General features: G+C 39.4%; 3 protein-coding genes across 3 annotated transcripts in view; 1 reads left to right on the top strand and 2 right to left on the bottom strand.

Annotated features, from left to right (window-relative positions):
* Positions 1-16,009, top strand: part of LOC145463481 (vacuolar protein sorting-associated protein 53 homolog) — a 53,338-nt gene extending 37,329 nt beyond the window's left edge. The window contains exons 18-24 of the mRNA XM_081447232.1: positions 9,574-9,652; positions 10,894-11,042; positions 11,838-11,907; positions 12,527-12,612; positions 13,306-13,357; positions 14,142-14,246; positions 14,756-16,009. Of these exons, the coding sequence (XP_081303358.1) occupies positions 9,574-9,652; positions 10,894-11,042; positions 11,838-11,907; positions 12,527-12,612; positions 13,306-13,357; positions 14,142-14,246; positions 14,756-14,929 (715 nt within the window). The 3' untranslated portion in view covers positions 14,930-16,009. The remainder of the gene's footprint in view (positions 1-9,573; positions 9,653-10,893; positions 11,043-11,837; positions 11,908-12,526; positions 12,613-13,305; positions 13,358-14,141; positions 14,247-14,755) is intronic.
* LOC145463925 (melanocyte-stimulating hormone receptor-like) lies at positions 2,752-4,338 on the bottom strand. Its single transcript, XM_081447715.1, has one exon. The coding sequence runs from the start codon at positions 3,736-3,738 to the stop codon at positions 2,818-2,820; it is 921 nt and encodes a 306-aa protein (XP_081303841.1). The 5' UTR covers positions 3,739-4,338; the 3' UTR covers positions 2,752-2,817.
* On the bottom strand, positions 5,099-8,178 carry LOC145463499 (adenosine receptor A3-like). Its single transcript, XM_081447247.1, has one exon. The coding sequence runs from the start codon at positions 7,764-7,766 to the stop codon at positions 6,810-6,812; it is 957 nt and encodes a 318-aa protein (XP_081303373.1). The 5' UTR covers positions 7,767-8,178; the 3' UTR covers positions 5,099-6,809.

Genomic DNA, 16,009 nt, shown 5'->3' with positions numbered 1-16,009 from the left:
TGGCTTTAATCTCTAATTTGGCTTTTTTTTAATCGGCGCTTATTTGACTTTGGCAGTTTATTCGAAGCTGGCGTTTATTAGAGAGCTAAATATCTTATAATTATAAAGTTTAAAGCGGTTTCAATTGAGTGTCGAAGATAATCAGGCGATAACTTTTTTGGTATTGGTTTTATTACGGTTTGAGATTTGCTGAGTTGTTGAATTAGTAAGTATTTGGTTTGATTTTGGTTTAACGACACTCAATTGAAAACAGCTGTATTATATATAACTCGAATATATGAATTCCGTGATGACATTTTAAATCTAGCTTGCTGACCCGGCACTTAATCGAGAAAATACGGTACTAACTGAAAAATATTGAATACACCATTGTATTCTTCTCTGCCCAGCTCCAAAGAGATAAAATGAATGAAAAAAGGCAGTCGTAAAGATTAAAAGAATAGCATCAGTCACATATCATTTGTATTACCAATTTTTTTTTTTGAGTGTACTGATTGAAATATTATTGAAACAACTGAAAACAGAGTCCTTGTGTTGGAAATTAAAATAATATTTTTTTTCTAATCGGTCACAAAAACATCTTGCTTGATGATTTGAAAATCCTCATAACAGTAATTACCTAACATGCGTGTATTGAGTAAACTGAAAAAAAAGATATCTGTTTCTTCTCTGGTTCGTAAACACAGAATATCAAAATGTAATTACACGTAGGGAATTGCGGAGGCTGTCCGCTCAAGCTTTTACCAGTGGATGGGATGGGGAATGGCTGAAAGCAATATCGTGGAATAAACTATGTTGTTTTAATTTGCTTGTGTTCGGGAACACAGCATGTTAAGATGTATATTATATCTTCGGAAATCCTGAAGCTGTCGGGCGAGTTTTTCTCGTGTGCTAACGGTGGGAATTACTGATCAGAGAATATTGCAATATTTTGACAAATATTTGTATATTCTTTTAAGACTCGTCAAATGATTATAGGAAACTCACCAGCCTGCTTAGGGAAGATTCGTAATTTCAAATAAAGACACCTGCATTAGAAGTGATAAAAAAAAAATTGGTAAAATGAAAGTTATCTTACAATATATTTTACAAAAGTGAGTAGACTGGAAATAATTTCACTGAGTTCTAATACCCATATTCGACTAGAATACCTTTTTTTCATTTCTTACAGAGTAGAAGCTTAGTCACCATGGTTGCTAATTTTTAAGACAAGTTAGTTTAATTGTTAGGGCTTTGGGGACGAGCACGGCCGATGTTGATTTCCGTTTCGTAAACGGTTGATGTCATCATTGGTAACCAAGCCTTTCAGAATGGACGATGCCATATCTGCTTTAGTTTAGGCCTGGACAAGGTAGAAACTGGTCATAATTTGTTGATGGGGTAAACGCACTCACCAAATGCCTAATTCATATTCACGTTGGTTTGCTCGCGGTTAGTTTTTATTTGATGGTTGGGGCAACTCTATCATTAGTATTTAAGAAAGTCATGTTTTATAATTAAATTTTGCGGAGATTTGGCGGATCAACCTGGTAGTGTAGTGGTAAAAGAGGGATGTTAGGAAACAAAAGTTCCGGATTCGATGCTGGGTGGTTATATACAAATTTTCTTTTTTCTTTAATTTTGATAGTAGAGAAAAATTCGTTGATAGTTAAAAAAGTGTCGCGAAAACGGCATCGACCGGACAACTGCCGGATGCTGTCCTTGCGTTGTGTTGCATATGCTGCGCTATGTTGCAGTTTTTGAACACTCGATCCTCCAGCTTGAACCTTAAATAATGATAAATTTTCCTGTTCTCAGCCAGTCTTGATCACAGTGAAATGATTTTCACACAGGCAGTCACGTAGTAAATCACAATGCAGTCGAACAAGCAGGTTCTTAAAGAGAACCAAGAATCTTCGTTCAGTCCTGAATTCTTTATCGTACATTGGTTTTACAGTGAATTGGTAAAAAGCCTGTTGTGTAGGTTTTGACTGTACATCTACAACAATGACAATATTTCCACGATCCAATCTTGTGAACGCAAGCCTGTGTATGGAAGAATCATTAACTGGATCATCTTTAAAAAACGCCTTTGAAGAAATGTTGTCGGATCCTACGTAACTTCCATGTGTAGATTCAGTTATTGAAAATTAAATTTTTTCTTATTACCAGTGACTTTGCATCGTAAGTAAATTATACCTGGACCAAGTTCCAGTTTTGCCGTTCGTGTTTAGTGAGCTGCTTAACGGATGGTTTTGAAGATTTGCTATTTGTATTTCATGTCAAACTTCTCCAGTGGTGACTATCATTGTTTCTTTGTGATTTATTTTTACCTTTTTGAAACTATTAGATCGAGGTTCCTTTCGAAGCGAAGACAATTTTGCTCTTTGCAAGACATGGCACCCCTCCCCCCCCCCCAAAAAAAAAAAAAACTGAAGAAACAACAACAACCTTTATTTGTACTTGCTCTCGCAAATTTGTTTTCATTTGATAGAAAATTTAAAACTTAATTGACCACTTGCGTCCTGGAATAACAATTGAGGCTAGCAGAGCCAGGGAAGCAATTTAAGTTATTTTTTTTTACGTAGATAGACTGAAATAATTGTCGTTTCACTAAATTACACACATTGTAGCTCTGTGCTAAAAACACGAAACAAGCAGTGTCGTAGATACTCTGATCTAAAGATGATACAAGCATGTCTAGCATGGAAGGAAACTGCGGACAAGAAAGATTAACAATGCTTTAACAATAGCGTGGAATAACTTGTTCTTTTTCACGCTTTTACTACAGAGTATTTGAATTTCACATTAGCAATTCAGTTACGTCGATCGTTGTAGCTAAATTTTTTGAAAACAGTTAAGGTTTTTGATGGTGTCTTTCACTGACTGTTTGATTTCTTTGATCTTCCAACAATACAAGATCGGGTTTAGAGACGAGTTAAAGTAAACTAAAGTTATCGTGGCTAACCATGGCCCTTCAACCTTGATTCTGTCAGGATCTAACACAGCCACAACAACAAACGGAACAAAGCAGGCAACAAATGCCAACTTCACCCACAATATGCTAGAAACTATCTTTTTGTATCTTGCTGTGTTCAGTGGAATCCTTCCAACGTCCGCTTGTCGTTGACGGAAATGGTTTTGTACATGGGCTTGTTGATGTCGTAGTTTTAGGTGGATCCTCGTGTAACAGATAATCGAAATTGCCAGAGAAAGTGTTACGATAACAGCGACTTCGTGTAGCGAGATATCAACTCTCCACAAACGGATTAATCCAGCTGAAGCACCAATTAACCAAATACAAATTATCACTGCACGAACGCGCCTTAAAGTTACAACATGTCTGTATCTCAGTCCCAACAACAGGGCGAGAAGTCTGTCCACACTAATTGCTGTCAACGTCAAGACAGATATTGCATACAAACTGACGCTTGAAACTCCACAAGCTTCGTAAATATAGTGTACAACAGTTTCGTTCATCTTTGTTACAAGAGAAATAATGTTAATTGTGTAGAGTGGTTGCACAAAAAGACCAACACAAATATCAGTGACCGCCAGACATCGAAAGAAAAGTTTCGTCGGAGGATAAATAGAAGACACTTTCTGCAGAGCAATAAGGATCAAAGCATTGCCCAGAGATGCGGTGATGGAAAGAAAAATGTTCAAAGCTGAAAAAAATTCAACTATACCAGTTGGTGTTGTGTCGAATACTCGGTTCAGTTTGCCTGTGAAGTTTCCATCTCCAGTAAAGCTGGCCATTTTTATTGGGTTGCCAAAAAATTGAACTTATTCTGAAGACCGCTTTTAGAAAGTGTTTTCACTCATCAAATGGCCTTATGTGCGACCAAAGCACAAAGTTGCAGTCATCATCCCGCTATTAAAATGCAACCTAATGACGCGAAAACTATCTTATGTGCTTTTAACGGGACCGTAGGTTAAAGTTTTACGTTCGCGGTGTTTATTGTTTTCGACTGTTAATTTAGTTATTTGTCCATTTTCGTGAACTCATGAGGACTCATTTGTGTTTAAATTAAAAGAGATGTACCTTTTTTGCATACTGTTGGCATACTGCATACTGCTACCATGGAATTTTTTGCATAGTGTTTACAGCATGAACTAAATAGACCGAAAGAAAAATTGAACAGGAGCGGTTGCTTTAAACCTTAAAACCTAAAACCCTATCGTGAGACTGACGTCAAAATTTCAAATTCAATTTAACAAATTGACGTCAGTTTTTTATGCGTCTGTGGTGTTATTGATCATGAATTTCGTCACAACATTGTCAAAGTAGCTGTGGATCCACTCGGCGATTGCCTCGTGGATCCACAACTACTTTGACAATGTTATGACGAAATTCATTGTCAATAACAGGACAGACGCATTAAAAACTGGCGTCAATTTGTTTTTTACGATAATAACTTTTCAAGTTGTCCGCTCTCGCTCGTCGACGCATCGCATGAATTATAATTTCACGTGTCTGTCCGCTTATTGACAATGAAAATTGGCCGATGAGCGCGCGAGAATTTCTGCAGTTATCTTAAATTCATTGACGGAAACCTGTCCAATGTCCAATGGGACAAAGCACGACGTTGTGCACATTACACAGGTCAGCATCTTGTTGTTGTATGATTTGCAGAAATAGAGCGGGAAGACGGATGATAATGTAAACTGAATTTTAGGGAAATAAACTGGTTTTACATCAGACCTTGTTTGTTCGAAAGGTGGATAACGCTATCCAGCGGATAAATTACTGCCTAGAAGATAGCGCGGTTTGTTTTGTCAACACTTATCCACTAGATAGCGATTTATCTGGTGGATACTAGCGTTATCCAGCCTTCGAAAAACTGGAGCCAGGATTTTAAATTTCGAGTCTTTAACTTTTCTTTGGTGGGTGTTTATTTTCCGATATCTTTTTTTTCGCGAGTAGTAAGTCCTGCGAAACTAAGAATCAATATGTTGTGTGGTGATAATTTATTCACACATGTGCATGGGAAAATTTCATTATAACTAAAGGCAACGTTTATCTCACCTAAGAAGCTAACCAGCCTTCGTTCGCTATCTGGAGAGAGAATTTTAGCAAAAAACATTTGCAGTGGAAGTAAAAATGGTAAAGTGGAAGTTTTATTTTCTTTTTCAAAACAATACATTCATTAGACCAAAATTCCGCTGAGGTGCGAATTTTAAGTAATCGGGATGTGAAGAAAGATTTTACAGTGATTTTACCGGAGACGGAAAACTTCGGGAAGAAAAATAATGTGGAGTCCAGAATATTCTCAAATTGTATTAATACTCTTCTTGATAAATGCAGCGTTTATTTCGCTGAACGTCTTTTATTTTCAGTGAAGTTTTCGCAAAAATTGAAAGCGTGAAAATTTATACTAAGAGCGAAAGTGCTCAATTTTATCACTCATTTTCACACGAATTCCAAACGTCGCGAAAAGTTGTTGTATGTGGGTAATGACATTTGTTCGCTATATGGTGAAACAATTTTAGTTCAAAATCACCCGCAGCGGTATAGGGACTTAGTAAAATGGAAGTTTTATTTGTTCTTTCATAACCGTACATCCATCGGAACTAAGTTCACAAAGGGCAAATGTCAACTGCGATTTGAAAGAAATTGCATTATTTTAAGTAAAATAAATGTCAAAATACAACTAGGAGCCATTTGTAGTGATATATCTTGCTTTTTTTTTTTGAAACTGTGTTTTAACGGACTTTGTCACCGGAAATTTGAATGATAGACTTTTCATTGTATCTGAGCTAAAAACTGGTAAGATTCCATGGTGACGTTCCATCTCTCCTAGCTATTTATCTACTTTAAGGTAACCGGCAAAGCAAACAAAGGGCTGAGGCTCGAAATTTTACCGTCACTAGCTCGCTAAGGCGGTAAAATTACCTTTATTAACTTCAAGTTGATAAATATCAATTGGAACCCACTAATTCGAACTAGGTTATTTCGAATTCCCTGTTATTTAGCGGGAGTTCGCAACAGCCCATAGTAAATTTCTATGGAAAATATAACTTCTCCTTTTCTGTATTTCGTAGTTACCTTCTGTTTGGTGAATGCTCTTTTATCGAGCGTTATTTAGTCCGCTCATGATATATTTCATTTCAATGACTTGTTAATTCAGTGGAATTACAGAGATATCTGAATTCTTCGTTGTGGAACTTGATCTAAGTAAAGTTGTAATCAAAGCCTAACGGTTACCAAAATGTTTTCATATGGCCCAAGTTGCAATAAAAGTGTGGATCGTACCCATGCAATGAACAACTCAGTGTCTAACGAAAGAATGGATTAAAATTGTCCCATTCAAAATCCAACCTAAATTTGAATTTGATTATTACATTTTTAGCCTTACAATTTCCACAAAACTACATTTTGTTGGTTTCCTGTTAGGAGATGTGACATAAAAAGTGCGCCGTTATTTTCACTGTGTAATTTTGTGTCTTATTCTATTCAAAGCCCTATTTTTATTCCATCACTATTTCCTTTTAGGTTTTTCTTCGGTATTTTGTTTGCCAGTTCTTTGAGAGCATGGTGAGAGTGCTCGCTTCCCACCAATGTAGCCCAGGTTCGATTCTGGCCCGGTGTTATATGTGGGTTGAGTTTGTTGTTGGTTCTTGCCTTGTTCCGAAGGTTTTTCTCCGGATTCTCCAGTTTTCCTCCCTCCTCAAAAACCAACATCTCCAAATTCCAATTCGACCAGGATAGACCAGCTAAGGCTGATGTGGCGTCCTCTCCAAAAATTGTTATTCTTGTAGTTTTGCACGTGGTAGAAGAGACTTGGCCCATTTCTATACTTCTTTTTTAGGCTATTTGTCCGCTTCTATTAGTTTTTGCGACCATATGTCGATCTACACTGCTGTTTGATAGTATCTTTCATATGTTGTCTCACTTCTCGGATCTTCCAACAGTACAGGATTGAATTCAGCGATGAATTGAGGTGGACTAGACTTGAAGCCGTTGACCAGGCTATGTCGTATTCGATTCCATCTACATATACATTGTGTACCACTTCTGTTCTTTCATTAACACCAAGCACGGCTACAATGGTTAGCGGAATATAACAGGCAGCTAATGCCAACTGCACCCACAAAGTGCTAGAAGCTGACTTTTTATATCTTGCCATGCTCAGTGGAGTCCTTCGTCCGTTCGTTTGCCCTCGGAGGAAATGGTTTTGTACTTGGGTTTGTTGATGTCGTAGTTTGAGGTGGATCCACGTGTAACTGAAAATCGAAGTCAGTACAGAAAGAATTACGGCGGCAAAGATTTCCCGCCTAACAGTATCTTCTCTCCACACCCAGACCACAGCGCCTGAAGCACCAATTAACCAAAAACAAAGTATAACTACCCGAACTCGCCTTAATGTTACGACATGTCTGTATCTCAGTCCCAACAACAGGGCGAAAAATCTGTCCACACTAATAGCGGCCAGCGTAAAGGTGGATACTCCACATAAAATCATACTTGAAGATGACCAAGCTTCGTAAACATAGTTCACAGTTCTCAAGTACATCTTTGTCAAAGGAGACAAGTAGTAGGTCACATCAAGTGGTTGCACAATGAGACCAACGCAGAGATCAGTGACCGCCAGACATCGAAAGAAAAGTTTCGTCTGAAGATGAATAGAAGAGACTTTGTGAAGAGCAATAAGGACCAGAGCATTGCTTAGAGATGCGGTGATGGATAGAAAAATGTTTAAAGCTGTCAAAACTGGAAGCGCACTTGCTGGTGATGTGCTGAGTACTTGGTTCAGTTTGCTTGTGAAGTTTCCATCTCCAGTCATGTTCGCCACTGGGTGTTGTGGTCAAAAAAATAAGGTTACTGCGAAAAGTATTTTAGCTGATCAGCTTGCAGCTTTATTATCGAGATGGCGATTTTAAATGTCGTTGATTATCCAGTTGCGCGGTATAACTGTTTTTTACAAGACTGCTTGTTACTAATTAAAGCTCACCGAGAGTGTTTACTACATTAGACTTTGAAATCTCGCCTACTGGTCGAGTTCTCGAACTTATCATTGAAGGAAAGTTTGTGTTGAAAATTAATTAAGACATGCCACTGGCTTGAAAATATTATCTCGCTTTCCACTTAGATGAAACAAAGAAATGAGTGTTAATCGTATTTCTGGCGGTTTATGCATGAACTAATTGAAAACAAAAACCATCCAGAGTTTGATAGAAGACATTTGGCACATGTCGTTTTAGTACAAAGGTTTTGGAAAGGAAAAGGCGCCTTTTCATTACTGATTCACTTAAATGTTGTAAATTGCTTGTGTTCTTAGCAATTAGAATAAGGATATGCTTTAAAGAATATCCTTGACAATGCGTTTAGATGTAGATATTCTCACTATACCCACCACAATGTTTTAGCTTGGCGAGATTTTATCTCATTCTACCAGGGCAATTATGTGGTGCAGTAAAAAGTTTGCATATTCCTCGAGGTCTTAACATTAAGAATATTTATTTAACCAACCTTCATTAGCCTAAATTGAGGCAGGATGTCTTCTGGAGAAGCGACGGTTATTTCAAATGAAAACACCTGCATGAGAAGTGAAAACTTGGCACGTGAAATGAAAGTTAAAGGGATAGTTTCATGTGCTTGTTTTTCAATTTGGATGTGGAACACAGATTACATGGAAATTGCACCTGCGTTCCAGCCTCTATTGCCATCTATAAATAGACCGCTGGCAGCCGGATTTTTTCGTAAAGGTCACTTAGACGAATGTTCAGTCCTCACGAACGCCAAATCGCGGTATGTCCGTGGCCGAGTAGGGAAGAAGGCGAGACAAGGGCGCTGTGGCCGAGTAGGGAAGAAGGTTCGTCCCATTCCCCTTTAGGCAAAAGCGTTTCGCCTCATAACCCCTGCTGAATGTTGAGAGAAAAACAGACTGCCAGCAGTCTATCCGGCTATAAACTGTTTTTCAAACTGGAGTTTTGAAACAAAATCAAAATAATAATCAAGGAACAAGAACTTTTCCCTCTTGTTGATAAGCTGAGTAAAAAGTATTTTCGTAGTTTGATATCGTTCTTTAGCTTTGTATGTAGCTTAAGATAATATGCGGCATACCGTCTTTTTGTATTTTTCGTCGGTGAAATTTCTCCTCTTTTTGATTGCCCTTGGGGGGCATTGTTTTAAGGGTTTGCTTGCTGATGTCGCAGGTTGAGGTGCATCACTGTATAGTGATTTATCTGGAAGATCCACTCTTTGTGCAGCTGAGTCTAGTACTTTAATGTACCCATTTCATTCATTTTCTGTTAGAATAGGCTATTTCCGAGATTATTTACAAAATAAATATACCAGCAGCATTTTCGTCTGCAGTCCCTTGCTACATTTATACTCATTTCCGAGATGCTCGTTGCGTCGCTTTCTAACTCAGAACGGGGCACGATATAAGACCTTTCATGTGGCATGAGTTTACAGTAAATAAAACGTTGTTGTTGTTGTTGTGATTTCCACTATAATCAGCTTTAAAAAAGCTTGAAATGATAGGCTACAAGAAATTAGCATGTGTGAAACTCATTTTCGTGCAATATGTTTTCCATCACTCATACATAGCTTATTAATTTAATCCTTATAATTCTTTTTTGTTTCAGTGTAATATCAAACTGCATCCAGCTACTTGTGCAAGACCTGGAGAATGCTTGCGATGCTCCTTTAACAGCGTTGATCAAGGTGCAGTATTTCACTATAAATTCTCCTTACCTTTTATGGCAAATCTAACTTGGCACGTTATGAGAGTGCACGACTTGATCATCCCATGGAGGACGTCTTGACTGGAGATGGAATTCACCCAAGGGGAGATAAAGCAAATGTATGAAATCCAGAAATGAGAATTTCGATCTTCAGCTCAGACACAACAGATCGAAACAATGTTTATCCCGGCATAACTCGGAACAAGATATCTGAGGGAAAAGTACGGTCATTGAAGAAGCGTGAGGTCGACATTGCCGATTATTGGCCAAGTTCTTTTTTGCTTGGCCAATATCCTGCCTTCTTGACCGCATGAGCTTGGCCACCGTATTATATGACACTTAAAACATAGCTGCTGTACTCTCGGGGGTTAGGAGAATTCTCGAAAGTTATGCAAACCTGAGACGCAGTTGATGGTTTACATAACTGTCTGGAATTCTTCCAACCCCCCGCTTGTTTAGACGAGGCTATGAAAACACGGAAAAGGTCCTCTGTTGCTTAAATAGGTGAAGAGCATGGTTATGTTCTTTATCAGAGTAAAAAGACAGAAACAGATTTATTATTGCCAAATATCTCCCCTTCTCAGATGTACATATTTTCGCTTTTTTTGTCCTATATTCTAAACCAAATAGAAGATGGTGCTTTTATGTTTTCTTCTCCTCCGTGTAATTTCAAGACGAGGATCTCAACCAACGTTTAGTTCAGTAACATATGTGTATTTTGTATTCTGTTTTTGAAGTAGATTCCATGTTGCCGTGCGTCTGTTCAGTAATAGATCACAGATGACATCAAAATGTGATAAGAACAAAAAAGTGGCACACGAGGCGATTCTCTTTATTCCAATTCCCCATAATTCACTTTGTTTGCACCCCAAATTTTGCTTAAGCTATTGTTGTGAAATGCTCTTGAGAATATGCAGACCTCCCCAAAGCAATTGAAAATAATAGTTTATGGGAAATTTGGGGGGTAAACAGAGTGAATTATGGGTAATTGGAAAACAGAGAATAGCCGAGAGCGTCTTTGATGTTCTTACCACATTTTGACGTCTCCTGTGATCTATTACTGAACGGACGCACGGAATATGGGATCTAGTTGTTTCATGTAATAACGAAACCAAACAAATGTTAATGACGTCATCTATACGTCTGTCCTCCAATAGATCATAAGTATAAGAACCAATGGAAATGCGAAAATAATTTGACTTATGATGTAATTGCCTATAGGTGAACTGGCAGAGCGTGGAAGCTGTGGGAGACGAGAGCTCTTACGTGACAGCGATCTCTAATCACCTTAAGGAAGTTGTACCTCTTATACGAGATTATCTATCGTCAGCTAGGAAATACTTCACTCAGTTCTGCGTCAAGTTTGTAAAGTAGGTTCCAAGAATTATCAGACACACAGACATCCGGGTGGACTATCAGGGAGGGGTTGGGGGGGAGGGGGAAGGGACGATATTGTTTGTCGTCTCTTTCAGAGGTGTAAATAGCAGATTTTGGTACCACTTATGGTGTTAAGGACGGAACGCTTATGTTTTTGCCCCTTGAGGCATTTTTTACAAAGTTGATCGCGGAGAAATGATGAAATGCTGACATATTGTGTTGGTGGGGACGGCCGATCAGACATAAAACCTCCTCTATCGTCTTTGTAGTCGCTGTTGCTCGTATTTGTGTTTAGTGCGGTATCCTTTCAGGGTCAAATTAATCTTGCGCCACGCCCAGATTTGCTTCCTTAAAGGGGGAGTTTATTCCAAATTTAGGAGGAGCATTTCCCTGCCCTTTTAACAAGGGAGTCTTCCCGGGCATAACATATCACTGTTAAACGCCAGGGGCCTCAAAATTGGCAACTTCTCAGTTATGGAATCCTTCAAATCATGGCCCAAAGTATGTTGTTTTTTATCTTAATGGAAAACAGATTGTAACCACACGGACAATTAGTGCTAACTATGGATGTTCAGTTTCAAATTATCATACCAGTTTCCATGACTGGCCGCATTTCAGGCCGAGTTTTATTACAAATTTTCAATTGTTTACTCGATTGGGGACGCATCATGTACCCAAAGAGGATTTTCCAAAAAGAAATGTTTGATTGATTTATTTGGCCATCAAAAAGTAGGTGTGTAATGATCCCATTAGTGTCAATTAGCAGTATTTTTTCTTATTTTCCTCAGCTCTTTTATCCCGCGGTTTATCAGCAACTTGTACAAGTGTAAGCCAATCAGCACAGTTGGAGCGGAACAGGTAGCTTTGATAAAATCGTACACGTTTAAGATTTATTCCCATCTATCAGATCTAGCCGGCGTCACAGACACCCTGTGACACGTCCGGCTTCACCGCAGGTTAACCAGATCTCGTGTGGAGTGAGTGTAGCTTCACAAGTGAATCTGCTTATCTCATCCTTTATTTGAGCATATTTGCCAACTCAGAAATTTTCGAAATCCGAGAACTTTAGAACATTCGTGGGGATGGAGGTGGGGAGGTGGACGGGGGTGTGAGCTCAACAGTTTGAATTGCTAAGGTTTTACGTAAAGAGCTGTGTAGACGAAAAGAGAAGTTGTCCGACTCTGCATCTTCTTTGTGGGGTGGGGTGGCGAATGGGGGTGGATCTGTACAGGTAACAATGCTTTACCCTTTCAATATTCAGAACCAAGAAATGCCAGAACTGATATTTTTGTTGCTCGATCAGCAACGCTTATGCTAATGAGGCAAATATTGTAAAACAGAGATTCCCCTTTGTGGGGGATTAGCTTACTTGCCCTCCATCTTCTTGTGCCGTTGTCAAGCTCCCTCCTCCCACTAAACAACCTAGCTCTTTGTTACTTTGTCGTTAACGTTTGTTTCTCTTTTCTTTCTTCCACAGTTGTTACTGGATACTCATTCTCTCAAGACAATTCTGTTGGATCTTCCGTCCATTGGCTCTAAAGTGCAGAGAAAGCCTCCAGCGAGGTAATCATCATTATGGATCAGTCTTTGCGCGACTTTTAAAAGCAATGTGTTTGGCTTGATTTGCCGCGTTGTGTGCGTGGTCCGTGCAATTTTTGCAACTTGCTGTAACCAACCCGAACAAGAATGCTGCTATTTTCGCTTTTCAGGATCAGTAGAGCCAAATACTTATCCCTTTTTTCTCGCGCTCGATGGCGCTCACTTTGAGAGACCTCCTATAGACGCTGTAAAAACACTCGCCTGCGGTTCGCCTTCCCACTGCATTCCAACTTCAGCAGAAATGTAAAGAAATGTTTTTTTTTTTCATAATAATCTCATCAAATTGTTTCTTTAAGTGTATCGCTTCCCTTGTGCTATGTGAAGTTATTCTATTGCTCGACATCTCAGTTCTCTTTGCTAATTTTTACCACACGTTTGTTCATATGGTAGTAGTGAGAATCTGATATTTGATAAGGTTTCCTGTCTGCGTACAGTGTCATTTTTTTTTCTCATTGTCTGTCTTTTATAGTGTCAGTTAAAACTGCAAAAAATATTTATCTTCTCAGCTGTCTTTAATGTCTCAAAAAAATATGTTTTTGTTTTGTTTTTGTTTTCTTTTTAATGCAACTGACACGCTATTAGATCTAGAGTATTTTTCTAATTAGGACAGCCTTTGTCAAGCCTTAAATGTTCACCGGGATTTTCTCTTTGTTGCAGTTATACTAAAGTCGTGGCGAAAGGAATGAAAAAAGCAGAAATGATATTGAAGGTAAATACTCTAGGTTTCTTAGAGTTTTCTTGTGCCATGTCTCTCGTTGAGTACGAGGCTGGCGATTAAAACACACCTATAGTGAAGGCAAAACTACCGCGCAAAACTAATGAAGAGTGTTGAATCTTTTTTAAGACCTGGATCAGTACAAATCCTCAGATAATAAAACCGCCCAAAGGAAATGCAAAAGATTCCGTATTATTCAGGTGTCCGTATAAAGCGAACTCTAAGGATAAACGTCACGGACAACGGGCTGACGGTTTCCACGGTTAGACTGAATTATGAAACGACTTTTTGCCATGCAATTAAACATACGAAAATGGAGTTGCTATTGGGAAAGCGTCATTTTGAATAGCAACGTACCCTTAAGCTGCATTTGACCTTCGCTACTCGGTAGTGGAGAGTTCCAAATCTCAATACGGTGGATATACTGCAGTAAGAGTCATTACTATATGGCTAGCTCCATGCGCGGGCAAGGTGAATCACATCCTGTGCTGTGATAGGCTACCCGAGCGGGCAAGATGGCGTCCGCTAGGGATTACGCGCTTTGTCCCGCAAGAAAACTTCCCGGAAGCGATATAATCCTTTATTGACCAAGCTTGTTCGGTCGAGATGGCTGGATTTTGGCCTTGTTCTTTGGCGTGTTTATCCCGAAGGATCGGGACAGAAAAAAAGATCTTGGCTAATATCGAGCCATCTTGACCTCACGCTTGGTCAGTAACCCTTGTGTCACGCCCGTCAAGAGCTCGTTGATTGACTTCGCTTATTTCTTTGTTGTTGTAAGGTGGTTATGTCTCCACACGACCCCGCGGTTGGGTTTGTTGACAATTACATCAAGTTGCTTGCAGATACTGATACTTCCAACTTTCAAAAACTTCTGGACATGAAGGTTAGCTCACAGATTGAATTATGTTTGTATCAGTTCACCCTCTAAGTCGGTAGTTGGATCAATACGAAAACACTTCGTTGCATGCAAGAACCACTCACGTCTGAGGGGAACAGGATGTTTTAGATCAGGCAAAAAGATACGAGATGGGGCATGCATAAGGGAGGGCCTCCCCGTGGTTTTGGGGGACAATGGAACACGGTTGTCTATCTCTAGGGAACAAGGGGTATTTTGGTGATTAATTTGAAGGAACAAGGTATATCTCTACCAATGACAGGACCTTTGGCGAGAAATCATAGGAAACAATGGCTAAAGGACGAAAATGTGACATTCTTAAGGGATTCCCGGAAACATTTATACCGCATGGGGGCCCCTCATAAGGTCAATAACAGTTTCAAGCCAAACGAGGAGAGTTAAAACTATTGTCAACCGTCGTTCCCTGGTTGGTTACCCTGCTTTTAAGTACGGTATTTCTCCGCTTGACAATTCTTTTCGCCACTATCCCTCCCCAGGGCTTAAAGCGCAGCGAGCAACACAGCATGCTGGATCTATTCCGCTCCCGTCTCCCCTCCCCTCCTGCAGGCAGTGTACCTGGAGAGTCCGTGACCGCTCAGTCCCATGCCACGACCGAGCAGGAATCGAGCAGAATAAAGAAGCTGGAGAGACTGATCAAGAAACCGTTCTAGCTTATCGCTTGATGTGGGGGTAGAGGTGGAGGGGATTTACGTTAACATTAAGAACTCTGATGTGGAAAGCAGTGCGAGCTTGATGTTACGAACTCGTTCGGTTCCGACAAAGTGGTCCGATTTTGTGGTATTTTAATTCCGGATTCATGAAAAATGCAGAGAGTATTTAACCCTGATTCATTCACATGAATCGGGACCAAAACGTTCCGAATTCGTGACGGATCCGGTAGTTGAAGAGCAGGAGCAAGTACTAGATAAGGGAGAATTCCTTCCTCCCAAGGGCTAAATGACTCCCCGGTTTTCGGCTTCACCGAAATTGCCAAGCAACGGACGTAACCAGATGTCTTTCGGAGGTGCAAAGACTCGGAAAACTCTTCAATTGGTATAAGCCTCCTGGATAAGGTCTTGAATTCTTGAGTTCTTGGGACAAACATGTCTGTAAATATGCTTAAATTTAAAAAGAATTAATGGCGGAAAATTCTATTCGAATGTTTTCACGAAAAGTTTCCTAAAATGTAGATTAGTAGATTCATTTTATTTAAAATGACGAACATATATTATCACGAATTAAATGTCAAACTCCCCCAGCAGCTCTAACGGTTATGGTTTGCAATAAAATCTCTCTTCCACACAGAGGCTACCAAGGTGACTATAGAAGCAAGGGGAAGGAGGGGAGAGGAGGGTGCGAGGAGAGTTTCTCTTCCCGTCGTGCACCGTTCGCCTTGTTTTTTTCACTCCAATCTTTCCACGCGTGCTCACATACAAACACAACCGAAAAACCTTTGCGTGGTACACAGGAATAAAATTTGAAATGTATGCTTACACTCCAATTGCATTTGAACGTTTACGTTCGCCATTGCTGTATTAAATTGTACTAAAAACCGAAAATGTTTCATTTCCAGTGACGAGAATATAATAGTAAGTGCTTGTGTAGCCTAATTGTTTGTCATCTTTTCATGGAAATAAATATATTTCCATGAAAAGATGACCCTTGATTGCGTTTATTTCTCTCGTAATTGTTTACTTGCCTGCAAAAGCCAAAAGAAAAGTTTCCTAACTATCCATTTTTTTTTTGGAGGG

This window comes from Orbicella franksi, chromosome 12 (genome assembly GCF_964199315.1).
Source record: "Orbicella franksi chromosome 12, jaOrbFran1.1, whole genome shotgun sequence".
Taxonomy (NCBI): Eukaryota; Metazoa; Cnidaria; class Anthozoa; order Scleractinia; family Merulinidae; genus Orbicella; species Orbicella franksi.
This window is presented reverse-complemented; position numbering and strand designations above follow the sequence as displayed.